General features: G+C 27.8%; 3 protein-coding genes and 1 long non-coding RNA gene across 6 annotated transcripts in view; 1 reads left to right on the top strand and 3 right to left on the bottom strand.

The window, feature by feature from the left end:
• Positions 1–6,053: 6,053 nt before the first annotated feature.
• LOC111029125 (1,2-dihydroxy-3-keto-5-methylthiopentene dioxygenase) lies at positions 6,054–8,106 on the bottom strand. Its single transcript, XM_022308002.1, has 4 exons — positions 7,804–8,106; positions 7,015–7,134; positions 6,693–6,875; positions 6,054–6,187 (listed from the first exon to the last, which is right to left on the bottom strand). The coding sequence occupies exons 1-4, from the start codon at positions 7,927–7,929 to the stop codon at positions 6,071–6,073; spliced, it is 546 nt and encodes a 181-aa protein (XP_022163694.1). The 5' UTR covers positions 7,930–8,106; the 3' UTR covers positions 6,054–6,070.
• A 1,089-nt stretch (positions 8,107–9,195) lies between these two features.
• On the top strand, positions 9,196–12,914 carry LOC111029114 (leucine carboxyl methyltransferase 1). The gene is made up of 5 exons (XM_022307992.1): positions 9,196–9,937; positions 10,069–10,252; positions 10,327–10,568; positions 10,629–10,738; positions 10,803–12,914. The coding sequence occupies exons 1-5, from the start codon at positions 9,740–9,742 to the stop codon at positions 10,999–11,001; spliced, it is 933 nt and encodes a 310-aa protein (XP_022163684.1). The 5' UTR covers positions 9,196–9,739; the 3' UTR covers positions 11,002–12,914.
• LOC111029135 lies at positions 9,843–10,145 on the bottom strand. The gene is made up of 2 exons (XR_002603975.1): positions 10,047–10,145; positions 9,843–9,984 (listed from the first exon to the last, which is right to left on the bottom strand). It is a non-coding gene; the product is annotated as an uncharacterized LOC111029135 (long non-coding RNA).
• An 897-nt stretch (positions 12,915–13,811) lies between the features above and the next one.
• Positions 13,812–21,142, bottom strand: part of LOC111029142 (sodium/potassium-transporting ATPase subunit beta-1-interacting protein) — an 8,768-nt gene continuing 1,437 nt past the window's right edge. The window contains exons 1-8 of one of the 3 annotated variants that reach the window (XM_022308018.1): positions 19,881–20,691; positions 17,447–17,584; positions 17,251–17,331; positions 16,897–17,100; positions 16,779–16,836; positions 14,932–15,045; positions 14,651–14,851; positions 13,812–14,567 (exon numbers count right to left, since the gene is read on the bottom strand). In XM_022308018.1, coding sequence (XP_022163710.1) covers positions 14,287–14,567; positions 14,651–14,851; positions 14,932–15,045; positions 16,779–16,836; positions 16,897–17,100; positions 17,251–17,331; positions 17,447–17,584; positions 19,881–19,928 — 1,125 coding nt within the window. In that variant the 5' untranslated portion in view covers positions 19,929–20,691 and the 3' untranslated portion in view covers positions 13,812–14,286. Of the gene's footprint in view, positions 14,568–14,650; positions 14,852–14,931; positions 15,046–16,778; positions 16,837–16,896; positions 17,101–17,250; positions 17,332–17,446; positions 17,585–19,880; positions 20,692–21,142 lie in introns of those variants that run through there. The other 2 variants (XM_022308032.1, XM_022308024.1) reach the window with 2 other exon arrangements.

Raw genomic sequence — 21,142 nt, 5'->3', positions numbered from 1 at the left:
CTCTTCTTTAAGCTCTACAAAAAATATGATATATGGGATATTATTACCTGTTAAAACTTTTTAAAAAAATGTATGAACTAATAAACTTGCTGGATATTGTTGAAACATTTTTATCGTAAACCATTTGCAAATAATCATTTTCTTGTTTGGTTTTCTCAATCATCTGAATATAGTTTTTTATTTCAGAAATATATTCTTCTAATTTTTTATTTTCTTGTTGCAGATTGTTCATTTCTACACAATTAAGTGAAAATTCTTTACAATCGTAATAGAAGTCTTCATACAGCACTATTATTTTTTTTTTTGAGTATTAGTGTATGGTGTGGCCGCTGGCCAATCGATGTGTGTCAGAATATTAGAGATATTAATATATAATATAAATAGGTAGTAACTAGTAGGTACCTAAACTACCATAAATATTTGGACGTAAAAAAAGTAATATTATTGGAATTGTACTCTTATAACGTATACAATTATAATATAGACTCACCTTTTAAAGTATTTTCATATCTAGTAACATTTTTCATATACTTCGTGGTAATTCGGTCATTATTTTTATTGACCAACTCGAGAGTATTCTTTAGTTCATTATAACATTTCATTAGTGAATCCATTTTTGTATTGACTCACAACGGTAACATCTTAAGATATTAAAAAATGAATTAAGCGAATATTGAGATGAACTAATCTGCATTTTACGTTTTCATTTTAGTAAAATATAGTAATACAATTTTATACACTATTTTAAGTCCAAATATATAGGTTTCATTCATTAGGTGTGGCCTATTTCTAATTGCTTAGAGTAAATTATGTGTTTGCAGGTTATATCATAAATTGGAGCTTTTATAAAATACAAAAAGATTCTACAAACATCCACAACGCTGTTAATTGTTTTTTTTATGCGATAACACAGTAAAATGTGATACATCAATGATCAATATCAAATAGGAATGGGTACAATAAAATGTCTAGAGTCGTTTAACGCGTATGGGTTGACGATATTTATTATAGGGAGTGGCTTAAATCTTGAAAAAACGTGTAACGTATAAATGTTTTTGGTTATAGTTACAGGTTACAGCTTTTAAAATTAGGTGACAAAATAAACGGTTATGTTTAAAATTAAAACTAAGTCGAGTAAGTCTTCAAAAGTTACGATATTAATAAAGATCCATATTAAATATTACTTACTCGATTGTAAGAAGAGCCAATTTTAATATACGATTGACAGTTAACAGAGTCTTAATCGTTATATTTTTAACATACATGAATCTGCAATAATCAAAGTAGGTACTTAGCTAGGTAGTACTTTATACAAGCGGTGTGAAATAAAACTCACTTATTTGAGTATAAAATAATTATTACAGTTTAAAAATAATTGTATACTTAAGAGTGGCCAAGACTACGTTTACAGACTATACAGACGTAGGTATGGTTACTAAGAAGCTAAATTGTTAGGCACCAGAGACATAACTATAGGTACCTATACCAAGATATTTTATAGGTAACAAGTTTTTGGATAGACTGAACAAAATATATAAGTACTTGTCTAGCTGGATAATAGTGACCACTGCTAATAAATCACTATAATTTTTACCACTGAGTGTGTTGTGTGAGTGTTGGTAATAATAGGTACTTGGGAATTGGGGTCCATTCGATTTTTGTACACTGAATTTTTACTTTTTTTTATTTATCTTCTGTCGGTGAAATTTCATATTATATAACTATAGGTACCTACCTCTTGTTCGTATATAGTCTATTATATTGTAGCCAACTTATCGGAAACAAAACATTGTAATAAGTATGACTATTGATTTATGAAACAGTTTTTCATATTATTATCTTTAAATATAGAAATGCAAAAGTTTCTTTATCCTTATGTTTAGTCATTTATTAATCATAGCACATAGGTGCCTACTACCTGTCTACCTATATTACATATTATATTAATGATTTCCTCCACAAAAGGTTAGTTTTAATTTTCCTCCAATTATTTTGTTGGACTAAAATTTTATACATTTTCCTCAAAGTACTAAAATATTTAGCAGATATTTTAAATATTATTGCGCCAAGAAGTTTTGTATTATTGTGTACACCGTATTATCAAGGAATAATAATTGTGTTGTGTAATAAGTTATTGTATTTTTTTCAAATTTTAATTTTTAACATGCTTGAACAATTTTCAAAAAAGCCTTTTTTTTAGTTTAAGCCAAAACTAGAATCTGGAATATCAGGTTGGCAATGTTATTTAACTACTTTTTTTTTTCTGATTGATTTAATATGACTTAAGATTATTATTTTAGTAGGTATTTGTTTTATTTAAATTATACATAATATGTCAAAAAGATAATATTGGCACGAGCACCTAACTTTTAATAATTCAAAGGTATTATATATAAAATATATATAATATGACTTTAAAAATATATTTATTATATGAAGGAAAATTGTCAAAACTTGTTATTTTTTGTTTTTAGGAAAATGAAGAGTGCCGAGGAAAACGATATATCTCATTTTTGGAGGAAAATATAGTCACGACATACATTTCATCCCAGTACCTACACAAGTTAGGTTATATTTTAAACTAGGGGAGAAGAATTAAATATGTATTGTATTTGTAGAGTAAGGGTAATAAGGGTATTTTTTAATTATATTAAAGGTGTACCCTATGAATATCCCTCGTATTTAATAGCTATTGATACACCAATAAGAATGACGCACTGGTTGAACCAGCAATACTGTTATGGTTGAATTCTTGCTGAAATAAAAAAAAGAATAAACTAAACAAACAAAAATTCAAAAATAAAAAGGCATAATATGTGACAACTGACAAGTTCGCCTTAAACACTGTGCGTAGGACGATAAGCATATCTATACTAGTAACAAGCTGCTTCAGGTATGTAAGAATATATATTGGGAAAATAACGCACGTTTGGATCTTTGACAACTTTTTTTACCTGTGTAATGTGTTAACTATGACAGCTTGTCATGTAAGTATATTTTACAAAACAAAAAAAAGAATAACAAAGTATAAATAAAAAGTTCGTAAAGACTAAAAATACGTAGCCATATAGATTTTGCGTCTATTGCGCTATGCCTATACTTACATCTACATGGCCACTCGAAATTTTATATCACCTTCCAATTTAATAATTTAATTTTCCTTTTGGCGGTTTCTTACGGTATAGTATTTTAGAATATTAGGTACTTAATATTGTGTTTTTCAGATTGATCTACATATCTGAACTTCAACAGTTATTATAACTGTTAGCTGTTTTAACAATTTCATAATTGCTGAAAACTTTCTACAAAAAAGCCTTTAATTTTTTATTGATCCTATTGAATAGTAAATATTGAAATGACTCGAATGAGTTTGTTGTCCGTACTCCGTGGTAGGCTGGGTATCTGCTAGCCGCTAAGACATGACCGCCCAAAGTGTCATTAGATACAATAACACATTAACACTATACTTACTTCGATATCCATATTTATTTAAGGCGTGATCTGAATACTTTTCAACTCGTTTATCAGTACCTACCTAGATCAGACATAACATTTTCAATAAAACATGGAAACGGGGAAAATCTACGATCTACCTATAGCTCGTACAGTCGTATATGAATGGTAAGACGTAAGTAGGAAAATAGGTAGGTAATAATGTAATATTAAGAGGACGTGATACCTGCATGTGTTGTCTCTCGTCTCTGTCTTACAACTCAGTTACAAGTGCCTAACATAGCAAATTTTACGCTCAGCAGAACACGTGTAGCTCCGTTAGTTTAAAAATTAGTGCGAATTGACCTCTTATGAAATCTAAAGGTAAGATTATTATCTAGGCAACCTCATAGGTTTTTTATTATATTTTAATTTTAACACGAGTTATGAGTATTTTAAAATTTAAAATTTTTTATACATCTTAAAATACTTATAACTCGCGTTAAAATAAAAATATAATAAAAAGCCTATGAGTTTGTCTAGATAATAATCTTACCTTTAGATTTTATAAGAGGTCAATTCACTTTAATTTTTATATTAACGGAGCTACACGTGTTCTGCTGAGTGTACAATTTGCTATGTTACGCACTTGTAAGACGGAGACAACACATGCAGGTATCACGTCCTCTTAAGTTATTGTTATTAGAACAGAGAATTATATGTCCTATTAACCTATTGGCAATTTTTAAATATGCATGTGGATTCAGTTATACTATAAGCTTATAGTAGGTACCATCCACAAAATAGGTCAAAACGGATTGTTAATTGATAATTCTAATATTTTGAAATGTTAGTCTTAATTTCAAAACCATTATTATATTATACCTACGCTAAAATTTTTTGATTTTGGGTGAATTCTAAATGACCCTGCTATCTATATTAATATTATGCAATTACAGTTCTGAATAAAATGTTATTTTTATTTATAACACCGTCTAAAATCATAAGCTCCATTTTCCTACACCTTTAATAATACCTATGACAGATGTCAGATGTCATTAACATCAATACAAAATGTCAAAATGAGATCAGTTTAATATTGTTTAGGTGTTTTGTCTATTGGTCTCAACACAATTATAAAATACCTATCATAAAAATATATTTTTGCTTTTGTATTTGCTTTGTAAAAACTAAAAAGACTGATCATACCTAAGAAACATAACATGTATTGTTATAAAATGTAAGATAATCTTAATTATATTTCTCATAAATAATTTACAATCACATTAGATATATATTTTAGATGATGGGCTTACACTATAATAATAATTAGTAGGTATTTAGTAGACTGTAGACAGTAGTTTGGTTCTCTTAAGAGATTGCAAACTGGCATTTGTTGTCTTCCTCTTATACACGTACCTACGACATAGCAAATTGTTAATCACCAGTTTCAATACTGTGTTATTAGATTTGATATTATAGTGAATTAACCTATCATAATATTTAAAGATAAGATTATTATCTAGTGCCTCACGTAAGCTTTTATTGATATTTGTATTTTTAATTACCTAAGTTTCATCATTTTCAAATGTACCTACATTGTACGGTTTAAAAAAGGTCAAATTATTACTTAAAAATAATATCAATAAAACCCTACGTGGAGCCCTAAATAATAATCTTAATTATAAATTGTATAGTAGGTCAATTCACTCTAATATCAAAACTAACAGCACATTATTGAAATTGGTGATCAACAATTTGCCATGGCATACGTGTAAAAGACGGAGAAATACATGCGGATGCGACGCACGACGTCCTCTTAAAGATTTAACTTGTTATTTCATATTTACACTAGAGTATTTTCAATGTTTTCATAGTGAGTAGGTAGTAGGTACTGCATTATATTGCTATACTATGAACAGAGAAATTACATGCTACATTATGTCCAACTTCTACATTTTTGATTTATATTAAACACGGGTGTGATAGATCTGTGAGTAAAAATAAAATTGAGGACCCCTATCAACAAAAATATTAAAAACAAATGAGACATTAACATTATTCATGGGTTATAAATATCCTCAAATGCTGATTTTAGCACTACTTGTCTAGTTGTCTCTGTAGAGACCAAAAACAAATTTCTTAGCAGAAAAAAAGGTTTTCTGTAATGCAATATGTTATTTTCAAAATATCAGGACACCCCTAAAGGGTTATTTCTGACCTCTCAACCCCTGGTATAACAATATTCAATTTATAAATATGCGTTTTAGTTCTAAGTGCATCAGTTTTAACAAGATGTTAAAAAATTATTTATTTAATTAAAATAAATGAAATAAATTAATATACTGTAGGATAAATAAAAATTCAAATGATTTAATGCAATGACATATATTTTGAGAGTACAATAATATTATTCAGTGTCAATGAATAGGTAGTTTAAAAATTAAGTAAGAAAATGTCATGTATAGATAAATTTAAAAATATATTTCAAATTGTTTAGGTACACATAAATACCTACAATAAACATAGCTTTTTTAAAAACTGAAATGTTTTAATTATATGGGAGTAAAATATTTAATACAATAGTATGGACATTGAATTACCATCATAATATTCTTATATATATTGTTTTTTTTAATTAACAAGATATTATTTGATTCAAATATTCTTTTCTGCAGTTCATATCATCTGCTGGTCTATTATGCGGTGTCCAGACTGGTTCTCCTACAAAGAATCTTTTGGCTTTGATAAAATTCTAGAAATAAAAATAAAAAATTATATATTACCTACATTTTTAAGATTCAAAATAATTTGAGTTTTTTTATTTCATCAAAAAGTTATGTATTTTCTTAGTCTTACCCAGGATAATACAGGAAAAAATGTTTAGTTAAAATTTAACTTTAACATGGATACTGAACAATCATAACTCATAAGTCATAACAATAGACCTTTTGGCTTTTACCAATAGACTGGCTCTCTTCCCATTGTGTCAAGCTAAGTGAAGTTACTGAGTTATTCAGATGCGGTAATATATATATATATATGTACAAGAGGCTAGATATTAATGAGTTAATAAGTTAAAGTTAAGTTACTTTTAACTAAGTGGATTAACGGGTTTCTTTTTTTTTAGAAGTAATTTCTAACTGAACGAGTTATATTTTTCCCATGCTATTCAGTAACTTACGAGTTAATTAGTTTATTTTTATGTTAAATTAATTTTTTTTAATTTATTATTTAAGTTATTCATATATTATACTTACATTAGTATCTAATGTAAAACGATGATAGATTCCTTTTGGAATTATTAATAAATCACCAGGTTCAACTTTAATACGTATCCATCTGTCATTTATACCATCTCTAACATCAAAGTAGCCTGAGCCTTCCAAAACCAATCGAATTTCTTCATCTGTGTGTAAATGTTCCTCAAAGAACATTTTTAACTAAAATAATATTTTAAATATTATACATCATATTCTATAATATAACAAAATAATTTATATTTGGATGATTTTCATTAAAACTTAGATATTATGTATGTTTAATTTTATTCATTTAACAATATTTACACTATGTACCCACTTTACTTTCATAGTTTGGTAAGCATTCTTTAGAACATGTTATCTCATCCTCATAAGAGTAACCTCGATCTTTCTTAATGGAGTTTAACAGTTTATCATTAGTAGGATCTGATTCATTAACCTGCAAATGATAAAAAGTATAATTATAAACTAGACAATTCAACTGCGGAAAAAAATGCAACATACATTTTATTATATTATAATAATTTTAAGTATTATCCAGATAATATTGTAAAACATCAATCTGTGGTATTAAATTAAGTATTACCTACTTATCATTATAACTTGAATATTTGATATAGATAAGTTATAAGCTATTCAATGATCATTGAGTGTCAAATATTTTAAAATATTTAGCATAAGTACACTTCAGAAAAGTAGACAGTGTATTATATTATATTACAGTGGCAATCATTATAATATATAAATTAATATTATAGGTAGTAGGTACCGAAACTATTTCAACTTTCTATCATATACCTATTACCTACCTACTCCAACACAAAATATAAATTTTTTATTAAATAAATGTGTAAATGGTAATTTGAAATTAAACAAAATACTTAAAAATTAATTTAATTGGATAATAGTACTTTCCAATTATTCTAGTAACAGTAGAACTATATTAATAGTAATATAATACCTGGTCGTGAAAATTAAAAAACCGTTTCTTGTTAAATATTAAAATTTAGAAATGTCTACACAGAAAATAGCATTTGGTAACCTATTGAGAAGTCATTCAAATTATTTTTAAAAAAATTGACTAATCATTTAGGTGTCTAGTATATACTTTGAAATGTTCCACTAAAGTGAGTTTATATAAAGTATCCAGTTCAACAAATTCAGGCGGCTGCATATGATGTTCTTCACGTTGATCACCGCTCCAATTGTCTGCCATGAACCATGCTTGTACCATTGTGAAGAAGCTGGTACGAAAACTTAAAGTTTAAAATATAAATAAAATTTTTGTGGACACAATTAAAAACACTAAATACAAAAGTCTCAGTATAGGTACTGGTGTACTGCTGTACTGGACACTGCCACACTGGTACTAAGTTATTATAAAATTCTGTGAATACATTATTATCTTATCAACATAATGAGATTACAAAACTACTTGTTCTAAATAAGTTGTTCAAGGTAACATTGTAACCAAGGTGGATATATATCTATAGACTATCCACGTCGATATTTTTTATTGAACTAACATAATATTTACAATCTTTATTTTCATGTTATACAATAAGTAAATGAGATGAGATTGATTTTACATATTATATACTAATATCTACGACATCCAACCTCCCACTACCCTGGTACATACAATTTTACTTATAATCATAGACCTTATACTATTGTAATTAGTATTAGGTTTTATAATGGACTTAGACATAAACTGATTATTAGAATAGATTATGAATATTAATAAATTGGAATTTTTTTCCAGTTTCAAACCTTTAAGTGTACAACACTTGCAATTTGAGATTAACTTGAATATATATATTTATCCAAATATTATGAACTATAAAGAAAGGTAGGTATATTTTTGCATCATAACTCATAGTGACATACTGACATAGGTTATGACAAAGTATATTTTGTCATGCTATTGCTGACGTTGTGTCATACCATTGAATTCATAGTACAGAGTATACAAAATTACTATTAAGTACCTATTGACATTGGCTATTATTATTTAATTTTTTACTAGTATTTTTATTCCTAAATCATGCCTAAATCGTGGCTCGTGGGTTCGTGGTCTATGTACATGTCTACTCTACCTATTCAGTAATCACTATTCATCACAGGCTCTATACATCTGTGGTATTCAGTAAAAGTAATAATAAATAATAATAATAATATAATATAATTATTCTGTAATAATGGTTATAACTTATATTCTGTGAAATTCTGTGGTTGTGGTATGAATCCTTAGATCATATACACTGGATAGAGCTAAGGTTTAAAATCTTGAAGCATAGCTGTTCGTGCCCGAAGTCATCACTGCGCATGAGCAAAGTATATGATCTAAGCATTCAGTACCTAATCGTTCTTATCACTATAACACATTGTTCCTTCCCCGTCCCGCGAGATCTATTTCATTTCTCACGCATGCGTAATAAGTACTTCGGGCATGAACAGGTCTGCTTCAAACACGGGCAACGCGTGATATACGCTATAGCTGCGCCTGCTCTATCCAGGCCGGGTATATGATCTAAGTATGAATCCGCCGATAGAATATGATAACATAACAATAACATTGAATACTGATAAAGGAATAAAACATTAAAATTTGAAGCATTAAAATAAAAACTATTAAAGTCTGCATCTGAGGAGCACTGGGTCTAGACTACTGAATTATAATATAGTCGAACCTTGGACTTTTTACGTTTTATGAGTACAGTTATATAAACATAGGAATTAGGAAATTCATTGAATTTGATGTTTGGAATGTAGTATTTGTATTTTAATATATTCTGTGATGTTTGTGTATTGGTGATAGATTTAACTATCTATAGTACCTACTTGTTTCAATTTTCAATTATCTGACGGAACTCCTAGGTCCAGATTTCTCCAACGCAATTGTATAATTTTAATTGGATAGATTCTGAAGTTGTTTTTTTCACGATGTATGTGTATCCCTTTGCTGGTATTGCAGAATAATGACATTTAAGTTACCGCAACACTACTAAATTAATAGACTAATAATTACCGTAAGCTAAAATATGTCTTTCGATGATGGAGTGCAAGCAACCAACTGTGATGCGACAAAGTGCAAGTATTCAGCTGTAAAGATGGGCTATTGGCAAGACGATTTCATTCAGTATTTTGTTACCGGCTATGAACGTAAGACACCAGAGATTAATCGAGGATATTACGCTCGAACTAAAGGTGTCGCCATGTTCATGGACAAATTTCTCAAGGTATTTTTCTTATTTATTCTTCAAGATTTCAAAAGAGTGTTAATTGACTATACAGTAAAATAGTACATATCATTTGATTGTTAAAAAATAAATCTTGAAATCTAAATACTTTTAATTTTATGTTTTTGTAGAAAACTGGATCAAACTGTCAAATAATAAACCTTGGTGCTGGGTTTGACACTCTCTACTGGAGATTGAAAAACAGTGGAATAACAGTGAACAATTATATTGAAATTGACTTTGCTTCAGTTACGTCCAAAAAATGTTTTCTAATCAAAAAGAGTAAAATTTTATTACAGACCATTAGCCCACATGGTGTGTTATTGATGAATGATAATTATTGGTATTATATAATTTTTTTTGGTTAATCATTGATTATTATTATTTAGAGAGTGAAGTCAAAATCATAGGACCAGATTTACATGCATCTGATTACCACATAATCGGCACAGATCTTCGAAATCTGTCAGAACTGGACAAGAAATTAACTCAAAGCGGCATAAATTTTGATACACCCACAATGTTTTTAACTGAATGCGTTCTTGTATATATGGAGCCAGAAAGTTCTTCAATGTTATTGCACTGGATCGCTAAGAAGTTTAATGACATTTTTTTTATTAATTATGAACAAGTAAGAAATTGTAGTTCTCTATAGTTACAATTTTCTATAATATAAATATTGATTGCTTAGGTTAACATGAATGATAATTTTGGACGGATCATGCTCGATAACTTACGCAATAGAGGATGTGAGTTAGCTGGCGTTGATGCATGTTTAAGTCCTCAAACACAAATGGACAGGTATGAACATCAAATCATTATTTAGTATAATTTAAAAATATATTTTTTTTTTTTTGTCAAATAGGTTTGTAAGAGTCGGTTGGGACAGTGCACGGAGTTGGAACATGATTAATATATATGAATACTTACCCGAAGATGATAGATATCGAATGGAAAGATTAGAAATGCTAGATGAACTAGAACTGCTCCAACAATTGTTACAACACTATTGTATTACAATAGCCTGGAAAGGCATAACCATGGCTGATGTTGATCATTTATAGCAGTTACAGCGGCAGGTTATCAATGACATAGCTCATAACCTGCATATTGGATGTTGAACAAAATTACACCCATTTATATACAAATTGCGTGTTAATGTTGTTTTGTGTTTTTAACAATTTATATCATTAAAATAATATGGTGGTTATATGATTTTGATTTTTTGTTAAATAGTTATAACATTGATAATAAATTTTTAGCTGTAATATTAGGTATTCATAATCATGGTTATAACTACATTACCCGACAATGTAAAATTCTAATAAGCTTGTTTATTTTGAATAATACATAACATATTTTAAGTACATACAGAAAATCACAAAAAAAATAAAAACACCGTGTTAGAAAAGAATCTACATAAAAAAAAATATCACAATTATTTGGCCTAAATGAATTGTTGTAATGCTACATCTGCGACAAAGCCTAAAAGTAACCTACTTAACTAACACATTTATTTATTAATTAATTAAAAACTACTAACTACAAATAATTGAATGTGTCTTCCTACATTTATTTATTTTACTAGCTCACTAAAGGACACCACAATTAATATTCAAAATATTTTTGTTCTGGAGTTTAGATAGATTTAGACTGATTTGATATTGTGTTAAACTAAACTTAATCTTTTTTGAATTTTATGTATAGTTGTATAAATAAAAAGCTGTCAATACATAATTTTTTGGTATTTACTTGTACATAAAATAAAATTTAACCCGAACATGTATTTTCATTCGTCAATAAATTCTTAAGTATTTATTTGCTTACGTGGTTGAAACTTTAAAAGGTTGATTCTCATTAATTGCTGCTTGCCTATAAATCAGAACTAAAGCACAGTCCTAACGGTATTTTGGAATGTGAATTGTACTGAGTGTAAGTGAACCACACATTATGGTTACAATCTGTATTTAACATCATTAATTATTATATATAATACTTGAATACAATTTAAAAACCTTAAGCTATATACATTTCATCTATTATTTCAAACACTTGTATAAACATTAAACATCAGTCGTTTATATAATATTATACTAAAGTTAACATTTTAAAGACAAATTTGTTGCTAATTAAAAGCTAATCAACAACATTTACATTCAATATTTAAATACATAGGTAGAATGTTTGAATATGAATTTGACATTCATAATTCATGGATACAGTTTAAAAAATATGAGTTAAAATACAAAAATATGCATATTTAAAAATTATACTTATTCTAATTTTAAGTTATAAAAAGTGGACGGAACACGAATGTTCTGATAAAGGTGTAATCTTTTTAAGACGATGTAATGTCTAATTTCTTCATTTTGATGCTTGGATAGATGTTTTAGTTAAAATTATTATTATTTTTTAAGATAACTATCAACAAGCCATGATCTTTGCCTAATTTTAATTGGCAGTTTATATTATGCATACATTAAAAATAAGGATTTAAATTTATTAATAATCTTAAAAATCTTAAATAATTATAATCTTACATATACTTCGTATTATAATTTGGTAACAGTTTTACAGCTAAAATATTGTAATTTGAACAACTGTATGAATATTTAATACAAGTTACAGCTAATGGAATATTCTTAAATTATATTAAGAAATAATACTCTTGATAATTTAATAGAATTTCAGTACACAATTTCAATTCTCACTATAACTTTTAGACACATCTAACATGGACAATTAATATTGTTAGCTATGTTACTGAGGGTGAATTTACTTATTACCAAACATAAAGGAAAGAACATTATTTGTGTTGGCACATCAAAGTTAAGGATATCTCAGCTTGTATGGATATTATGAGTATGTAAAATATCACAGTACAAAAAGATCATATATTGCAAACAATTTAAAAAAAAAACGTAAAAAAGTCAATGTACAAACTCAGATTGTGTTCTTAACTTATGGTTCTTAAGTTTGTTAACAAGTCAAATTCACTTTAATATTAAAATTAATGACACAAAATTAGAATACAAATGTACCATATTCCACATGAGTAAGAAAGAAACCAAATAATATACTGACATCCTATTAAACCTAATAACAATTAAAAACTGATTCACCTACATCTTAGTTAACATTTGGAAAATGTGATATTAAAAAAAACTATTTGAGCTAAATAATTTTAAAATTATAATAACATATATACCTCCCCAGCAGGGGATACAGTGTATGATACATCAATTTATATTTATACACCGTCAATTCTATTTTTAACTATGGTCAAAAACAGGAACTATCTAAATTTTGGTCATTCATGAAAAAAACTTTCCAAGTTTAGGTTCATCCCAAGTAAAAATAGAAACAATAGTCAGATAAAATTTAAAAATTGCAATAATAATTATTGCCATAATTACTTCGTTGTATAAATCAAGTCTTTAATTTTATTATATTTCGATAGATAAAAAAATAATTAATATCTGTTATTTTATTATATTGGTAAAAAAAAAGTTAAAATCCTATTTGAAAATTTTTGATCAATAGTAATATTACATTTAAAGAATACAATCTTGAATCTTATATTCATTCTTTTTAAAGTAAAAGTGTTCTGATTTAAATTTAATTAATGATCAGAATTTTTAATTTAATTTAATTGTATGATGTATAATATACCTGTTATTAGAACTAATTTAAATTTAATTTCAGTAAGGACACTATTATTTATTAATTGAAAATATTTGTCAATAGTCAAAAATGTTCATATTTCTGTTCAATATGTATCAGAAAAAACTTTTATTTACAAATTTGTATTGAAAAAATCTACCTATTATTTAATTTGAATATTGTGTACTAATTATTAAAATAAAAAAAAAGACGATTTTTCAGTAATAGTTTGATGTGTTACCTACAAACTAAACGCATTTATTTTACCTACCTCTAAAAAATTTGTTATTTCATTTTTGAACAGCACATTTAATTGAGTTAATTATTTTAATACTTAGTAATAAGTAACAATATAATTTTTTTTCTATGAGGTGTATATGATATTTAAAACAATGACTGCATAAACTTGATATATGTTGAATAATCCAATTATATTGCTTTAATTAATTATGCTTCAATTATCTTTGGGTGAAATAGTAGGAATAAGAGTGTCCTTTCATGCAAGCCTCATTTTAAAAATCATTGAATGCAAATAAGAAAACTAATAATTACACTTTAAATAATGAAGGTAGAACAACAAAATGCTACCATTTTTCTAGTTACATTAAGTAGTAACATTATTAAAATAAAAATGAGATCTTAAAATTGTATCTACTTTGAACTACATTTTCTGCATTTGTTCTAAATCATATAACAGTTTCAGAATTAACAGAAGCATTGCTCCGATAAGCCGGCGGAGGTTGTTCTGAAGGGGCAAAAAAAGTAGAATGAGTGCTAACTTGTCTGGGCCGTCCTCGGGCTCCATGGAAATTTGAATATGTTGAACGTGCTGATGTTGGACGTTCAGATTCTGTATCTAAGGCAGGATTCACAATGCCTCTGTTAACATGTCTTAGTTCAACTCGACATTCTGGGAACAATGGATGGCTTGAATCATTTGATGTCGAAGAATCGTTCAAACCGTTATCTAAAATAATTTTAATATTTATAAAACAATAAGTACAAAGGTAATAACACAAATAACAATTAGTTATTAATTTATTTACACACTTGAATACTGTTGTTGGATAAGTCTAGAAACAGGATTTTTATGTTTTCGACTAGAATATTGAGAGCTAGATTGACGTCTAAGATATGGCGGTGGAGCTTGATGTGGAGGAGGTAGTGTACCCCTTGATGTTACACTTCTTCGTTTTACTCGTCTAGGAGTCATAGGTTTACTATGAGAACTTTGTGCATCCAAATCACCATCTAGTAAAAATGCAATTGCTTTAAAAACGTTACGGATTTATGATACATTAAAACAAAATACAATTTATAATGTATTTTACCTTCACTGCCACTGATAGTGCTTATTTCTTCAATTTCATCTCCTCGGCGTGAACTATATTCAATAGAATATATTGGTGTAACAGTTTTTGGTTGCTTACTCTTGTAGTAAATTCCTAAAAAGTAATTAATTTAACTATTTTTAAATTGCAATAATAAGAATCTGTCATCGGAAATCAGCTCTCATTATTTTTATTTGCACTGAAGTCTAATACATTTAACTAACTTTGAAGTTTTCAATCCGCGGATTAAAATAAAATTAAACAGACACAACTACACTCTTACACAAGTACAATTTTTAATTATTAATTTCCAATATAGTTTTTCAGTTTTGAATGTGAAGTAGTTAATTTAGTATTGGGACAAAATATCCAAGGAAAAAATATCCTGTACTAAAATATCCAAGTCAAAATATCCAAATAAAAAAAAATATTTTTTCCCCCTTTTTTTCTTTAGATACATTGTTCATTCTTAAATGACATTTAACATTGATAATACTTTGTAATAAAGTAATAAGATAATAATAAAACTTAAGCTCCTTTGTCTTGAATATATTAATGGTGAAAAAGAATTAGATATTTTTTTAATTGCAATAGCAAATATAATACGATAATTTATTACCTCTTTTTAAACAATTTTTTTTTAAATATTATTAAAAACTTTTAGATGATATAGTGTAATACACAATTCCTATAACTAAAGATATAATTATTATATATAACGCAACATATTATTTTTATTATTATTTTATTGCTGTATTATAAAGTATTATTGATATTAAATGATATTAAAACGTGATTCAAAAATGAACAATATAATGAATTTAAATTAAAAAAATTATATGAGTATTAATAATACATTTTTATGATTTTTTTTTAATTGCATATTTTGTCCCATATATTGATTATTTTATCCCTGGATATTTTAACCTTGGATATTTTGTCCTAGATTCAGTTAATTTACTTAATACTTATTATCAAATTAATATTTTTGTCCTTATATTTTTATCATCAAACGAAACTTTTGATAAAGTGGAACCTGTTCAACATAGAACTTAAGACAGTTATTGGTGCTTTAAAAGACATAATGTGCCTTAATAAAATGGTAAAACTTAGAAATTTTAACAAAAACATGTTTGTACCAACCAACATTTTATTATGCTTTCAAACAATTGAACAGAGTGGCAAAATAATACATATTGGTGGATACATATGTTATAAATGTTAAAAGTGCAATATAAACTGAATTTATAATTATAAGATTAAATAAAACCAACAAGAATGTAGGGGGAAAGAAATCAGCTTTTAACTTTATAATATTATAAGATCTACATATAAATAACAAAAGGAAGTGCGATCACTGGATGGTTCTTCCCTTACCCATTCATGTCAAACTGCTTGTAGCCTATATTCTTATTATGCCTAGGGCATAGATTGTATATTTCAAATAAAAATATAAAAACTTTATAATAGGTATTAAAAATAACAAAATTGTACTGGAAATGTAGAAGGTTACGCATAGGATAGAATCTATTAGAGATAGAAAATAAATAGTCTGATACCCTCTTAAACAATTACAACATTATTTTTAAACACAACTATGTATTAACATGATAACAGAGAGTTGGTTCATTTTCAATATTTTAGCTGAATAACTGTTACCAAAATAAAACATGAAGTATACAAAAGATTATAAATATATTCTACGCATGTGTAAATTAGATACAAGTGTTATAATAATACCAGTATATCACCCTTTAAAATGTCATATCTCAGATCTAAAAAAATGTATATTACTTATTATAAACTATGTTTAATTGTACATATTTATAGATATGTAATAAACATACCTTCATCTCTAGATTTTGAACAACACGATACATACAAGCTGCAGATAATACCAAAAACCTAGAAAATAAAAAAAATTAATTTTAGAAAAAAAAATTTAATATTGCAATAATAACTCACAGCAAAAAGTATTTGTAAGGAAGCTTGAGCAGTTTCAATTTTTTGATAATCCATAACACATCCAGTGATCAAATCTGGTCTAACTGGTTTAATAGCATCTTCCTCAATGCCAGTGTGATTTGGATAAAAGAATACTCTGCAACCAGGACCATTAGATTCCCACCAACTAACACTATCTGCACCAAGACTCATCACATCAAAACTCTACAAAATATTAACAATAATAATGTTAACAAATATAGTTTTTTTTTCAAATTGAAATGATTTAATAAAAATATCATAATATTAAAAACAACCAATCTAAGAATATTATTTTATTATTGTAAGATTAAACTGTATTTGTAATATACTTACATCACTAAAAATTGAAAATTCCAAATAATATAAAACTACAAATATATTCCAAATACACCAAACAATACTCCATGCTGAATACTATAATACAATAACAAATACATTTAAAAAAAAAATCAAAATCAAAATGGCCAACTAACTAATGAAATTAAATGTTATCTACATATCATTAAGTAATCAATAAAATATAACATACTGATAATAAGTATAACACATCTGACTGCACAACACCAAATATTCCAAAAATAATAAACAAAAGTTCAAAAAAGTTTGCCAATACTGATCCCCACATAAATCCGAGAAAGTCAAATGCTTGTCTTGCTCCAACCGAAACCTGCAAATAATAAATTATATGCTAATTAATAAAAATTTTTTAAAAACTATGAAATTCTGAAATAAATATTTGAGCAATTATAAAAGGCCCATGTCACTATGTAATTTGTTGTATGTGCCGACCAGTTTGGTGCACACAAAGAGTTAAATTAAGAGGACATTATAAAAGCATGTGTTTCCTTACAAGAGCGTAACATATCAAATTTTAAGTTTAGCAGATCACATTTAGCTCTGTTAGCTTAAAAATTAGAGTGAATTGACCAATTATTAAAATTAAAGGTAAGATTATAATAGAAGGCTTCTCGTGAACTTTTTATTATATTTCAATTTGAAAGAGAGTTATGAGTATTTTAAAATTGTAAATTGTTTGTACAATTTAAAATACTCAAAAATCGTAATCATATTATTCATAATAATAGGCCAATGAAGCAAATGAGCCGAGGCAACACATTGTAAAATTACATTTAACCACACAAGCACCGCAGTAGAAGGGCAGTGTGGATCCTTCAGCAAGGTCCGTACATTATTATAATAATGTATTACATATGTATGTTTATTGTTTACATTATTATGTCAATTGTATAATAAATAGTTTAATATTAAACATAGCATAAAAAAAAAATTGAATTAAAATATGAAAATTAATTAAACATTGTATACTTCAATAAATATACAACAATACAACTGACAACACTTACATGAGAAAAAAATTACCAAGACATGTCTAAGGCACTATTTTCGGTACTTTTCTGTTATCCCTACTACCACTCGATGCCGCGACTTCCGTGACCACTCAATTCTGTTATCTCGACTACTAAAGTAATATCCAGATAGTTCTATAATTTAATAGATAAAACACATGAATTGTCATTTATATAACAATGTATATTATTATGTCAAAATTATCACAAAACGTCAAGTTACATATTCTAAAATTATCACAGCAGTTGTAAGTCTATTCTATAAATTATAACATTAAACATAAATTCATCAAGATATTAAATATTACATATAAAAATAAAAAATCACGGTTACAGAAGTCTAAAATTTTATTTTTGCATTCACGGTGCCCCGGAAGTAAACCCTTCTCTTGAAAAAATTCAATCGCATCTTTTTCACTGTTTGGTAAATTCCACAGATTCATAATTATTTTATAATGAATAAATACAATGACGGAAATACAACAACTGTCAGCAATAGGTAATCGAGCGAGTTGTGGTCACAGCATCGGCATGGTAGTCGAGATAACAGAATGGAGACTCGAGGTAGTAGGGATAACAGAAAAGTACCCTATTTTCTTTTTTGTAAGTTATTTATAAGTGTATAACTAAGTTAGAAATCGTAAACTATGAACATGAATTCAAACTAAAAAGCTGTAAATGTGTCATGCTGGCGTAGTGGCGTCGTATATTATAAACTTAAACAATCTAAATAAAAAACAAAACATACCTAACATATAGGTAGGTGTGAAATAGGACTTATTTAACAGTAATTATAGACAACTGCAATATCTCAAACAAGATGGAAAATACATCTGTAATTTCCAAACATTTTAATTCTTATTCTATTTTATGAATTACCTACAAAAATTGTACGAAGGTACTTCACACATTTTTGAATAATTATAAATATATTATTATAGTAAGTACCTACTTACTAGTTATGTAATATATTTACGTATAGTGAAGTATATGGCATATAATACCCATACTTTTTGGCATAAGGAATAATTATTTTATTTTAACGGCCAAAATCGGTATGTTTTTAGAGATATTAAGTGCCTGATGTTATGAGGATTTTGAATACTGAACATGTAAAGATGCGCAATAGTGCTACATCCATTTTGTAGTTAATTATCACATTAAAAAAATTATTGAAAAACATTAATATGTCTGATTACCTACATAATTTCTAAGAACTTCTGATCCAAAAATTATAAAAGACATTATATATAAGAAGTAACAACTAACAGGGATGAATTTGTTCTGAATAAAATGTTAATGTTTTGTCAAAAAATAATCCATAAATAACTGGTAGGTATGTTAGATATCAGAGTACACAATGAAAGAGGAGTTTCTGTAAGGCTAACTCCTCAAATTTGACAATAATTTAACTTGTTATCGACACAATAAATTTAAATGTACCAAGGTATGTAGATCTTTGTTTATGGGCAAAAAAAATGTTTCACTCAACCTAGCATAATATACCAACAAATAACTGCTAACATAAAGGATACAACTGACATGAAACATTTTATATCACTGTAATTACAAAATATTTGAGGCGGAAATAATTACCATTTGAAACAGGAAAATGGTGAGCAACAAATATTTGCAAAATTCCATGAAATCAATGTACGCGTTCGGGGCTAAGGGCAATTACTACGGTTTACAATCGATTTCCCGTTGTGGCGGGCAGCCGTCATCTTTAGCAGCATCTTCGCGACCAGCTAAGCGTTCCATTGTTGGTCAATCGCACTTCCGGTTAGATAACAACGACTCATCGTGTGGACGAATATCACGTTTGGATAGACAATGCCAAAAAGTCACAGTGCCACGGTCGAGCCCGACGTCCGTCTGGACTCTGGTCCATACGAGTATAATATGTATCGATCGAACGAACGACGACGACGACAATGATAATAATAAAACCTAACCGAATGTACTACGTATTACGATTCACCGGAGTGTTAGCTGTATCGAGTGTGACTGTGTGAGTCGGACGAATCTCACGGTATAAAAAATAACGAACAGGCTACAGAGAACGGAGAGAGGGGAACTGCATGAACCACTCCAATAGTGGACAGGATAAGACAGGTGGCAGGTGCATTATTATTTACAGGACGCGATTACATTGCTCAATACTGAATACAGCACCTAGCAACTTGTCGTTGTAGTTGGTACACACTACAACCGTCTACCGCTCGGTACACTTGTTTGTTTTGTTTTGTTGTTGTTGATTACCTGCCCCCGTCGACGAGACCCTGGTGGTTTTAAGCACGAACTACTACATAGGACTGGACTCTTATGGCAGGAGGAGGGTGGGACACCGGTCACAAAGTTGTACGGTTACGTACGTTTGCGACTGTGATGCTATCTAGTGATGTACTAAATTACTACATTTCGTATTTAACTTTTATGAACAAATTATATTATAATATTTATAAATAGACTGATAAAAAATAAAAATATTAACATAAATATATTTCGTCCCCCCGTGCCCCCCTCCAATTTAATCACTGGTAATGAGTCTGTTGTATCTTATTTATATTGTTTTACATCAAATTATTTAATATGGGTCGCTTATGTTCTGTATTAATATGTGACAGTAGAGTAAATAAAAGTAATAATGAAAATGCTACTTTATTTTCTATACCTAAGGATGAATCTATCCGTAAATCGTGGACAAATATTGTTAACGATTGGAATGGTAATAACCAAAATGTTTCATATTTATGTCATAAACATTTTCGTGATGAGGAAATTATTAAAACATTTGAAGGACAAAGTAGCAATAGTAACCAGGTAAATAAGTAAATTATAACAGAAATCTTCAAATT

This window comes from Myzus persicae, unplaced genomic scaffold (genome assembly GCF_001856785.1).
Source record: "Myzus persicae strain clone G006 unplaced genomic scaffold, MPER_G0061.0, whole genome shotgun sequence".
Classification (NCBI taxonomy): Eukaryota; Metazoa; Arthropoda; class Insecta; order Hemiptera; family Aphididae; genus Myzus; species Myzus persicae.
The sequence above is the reverse complement of the archived record's forward strand: the minus strand, read 5'-3'. Positions and strand labels throughout refer to the sequence as shown.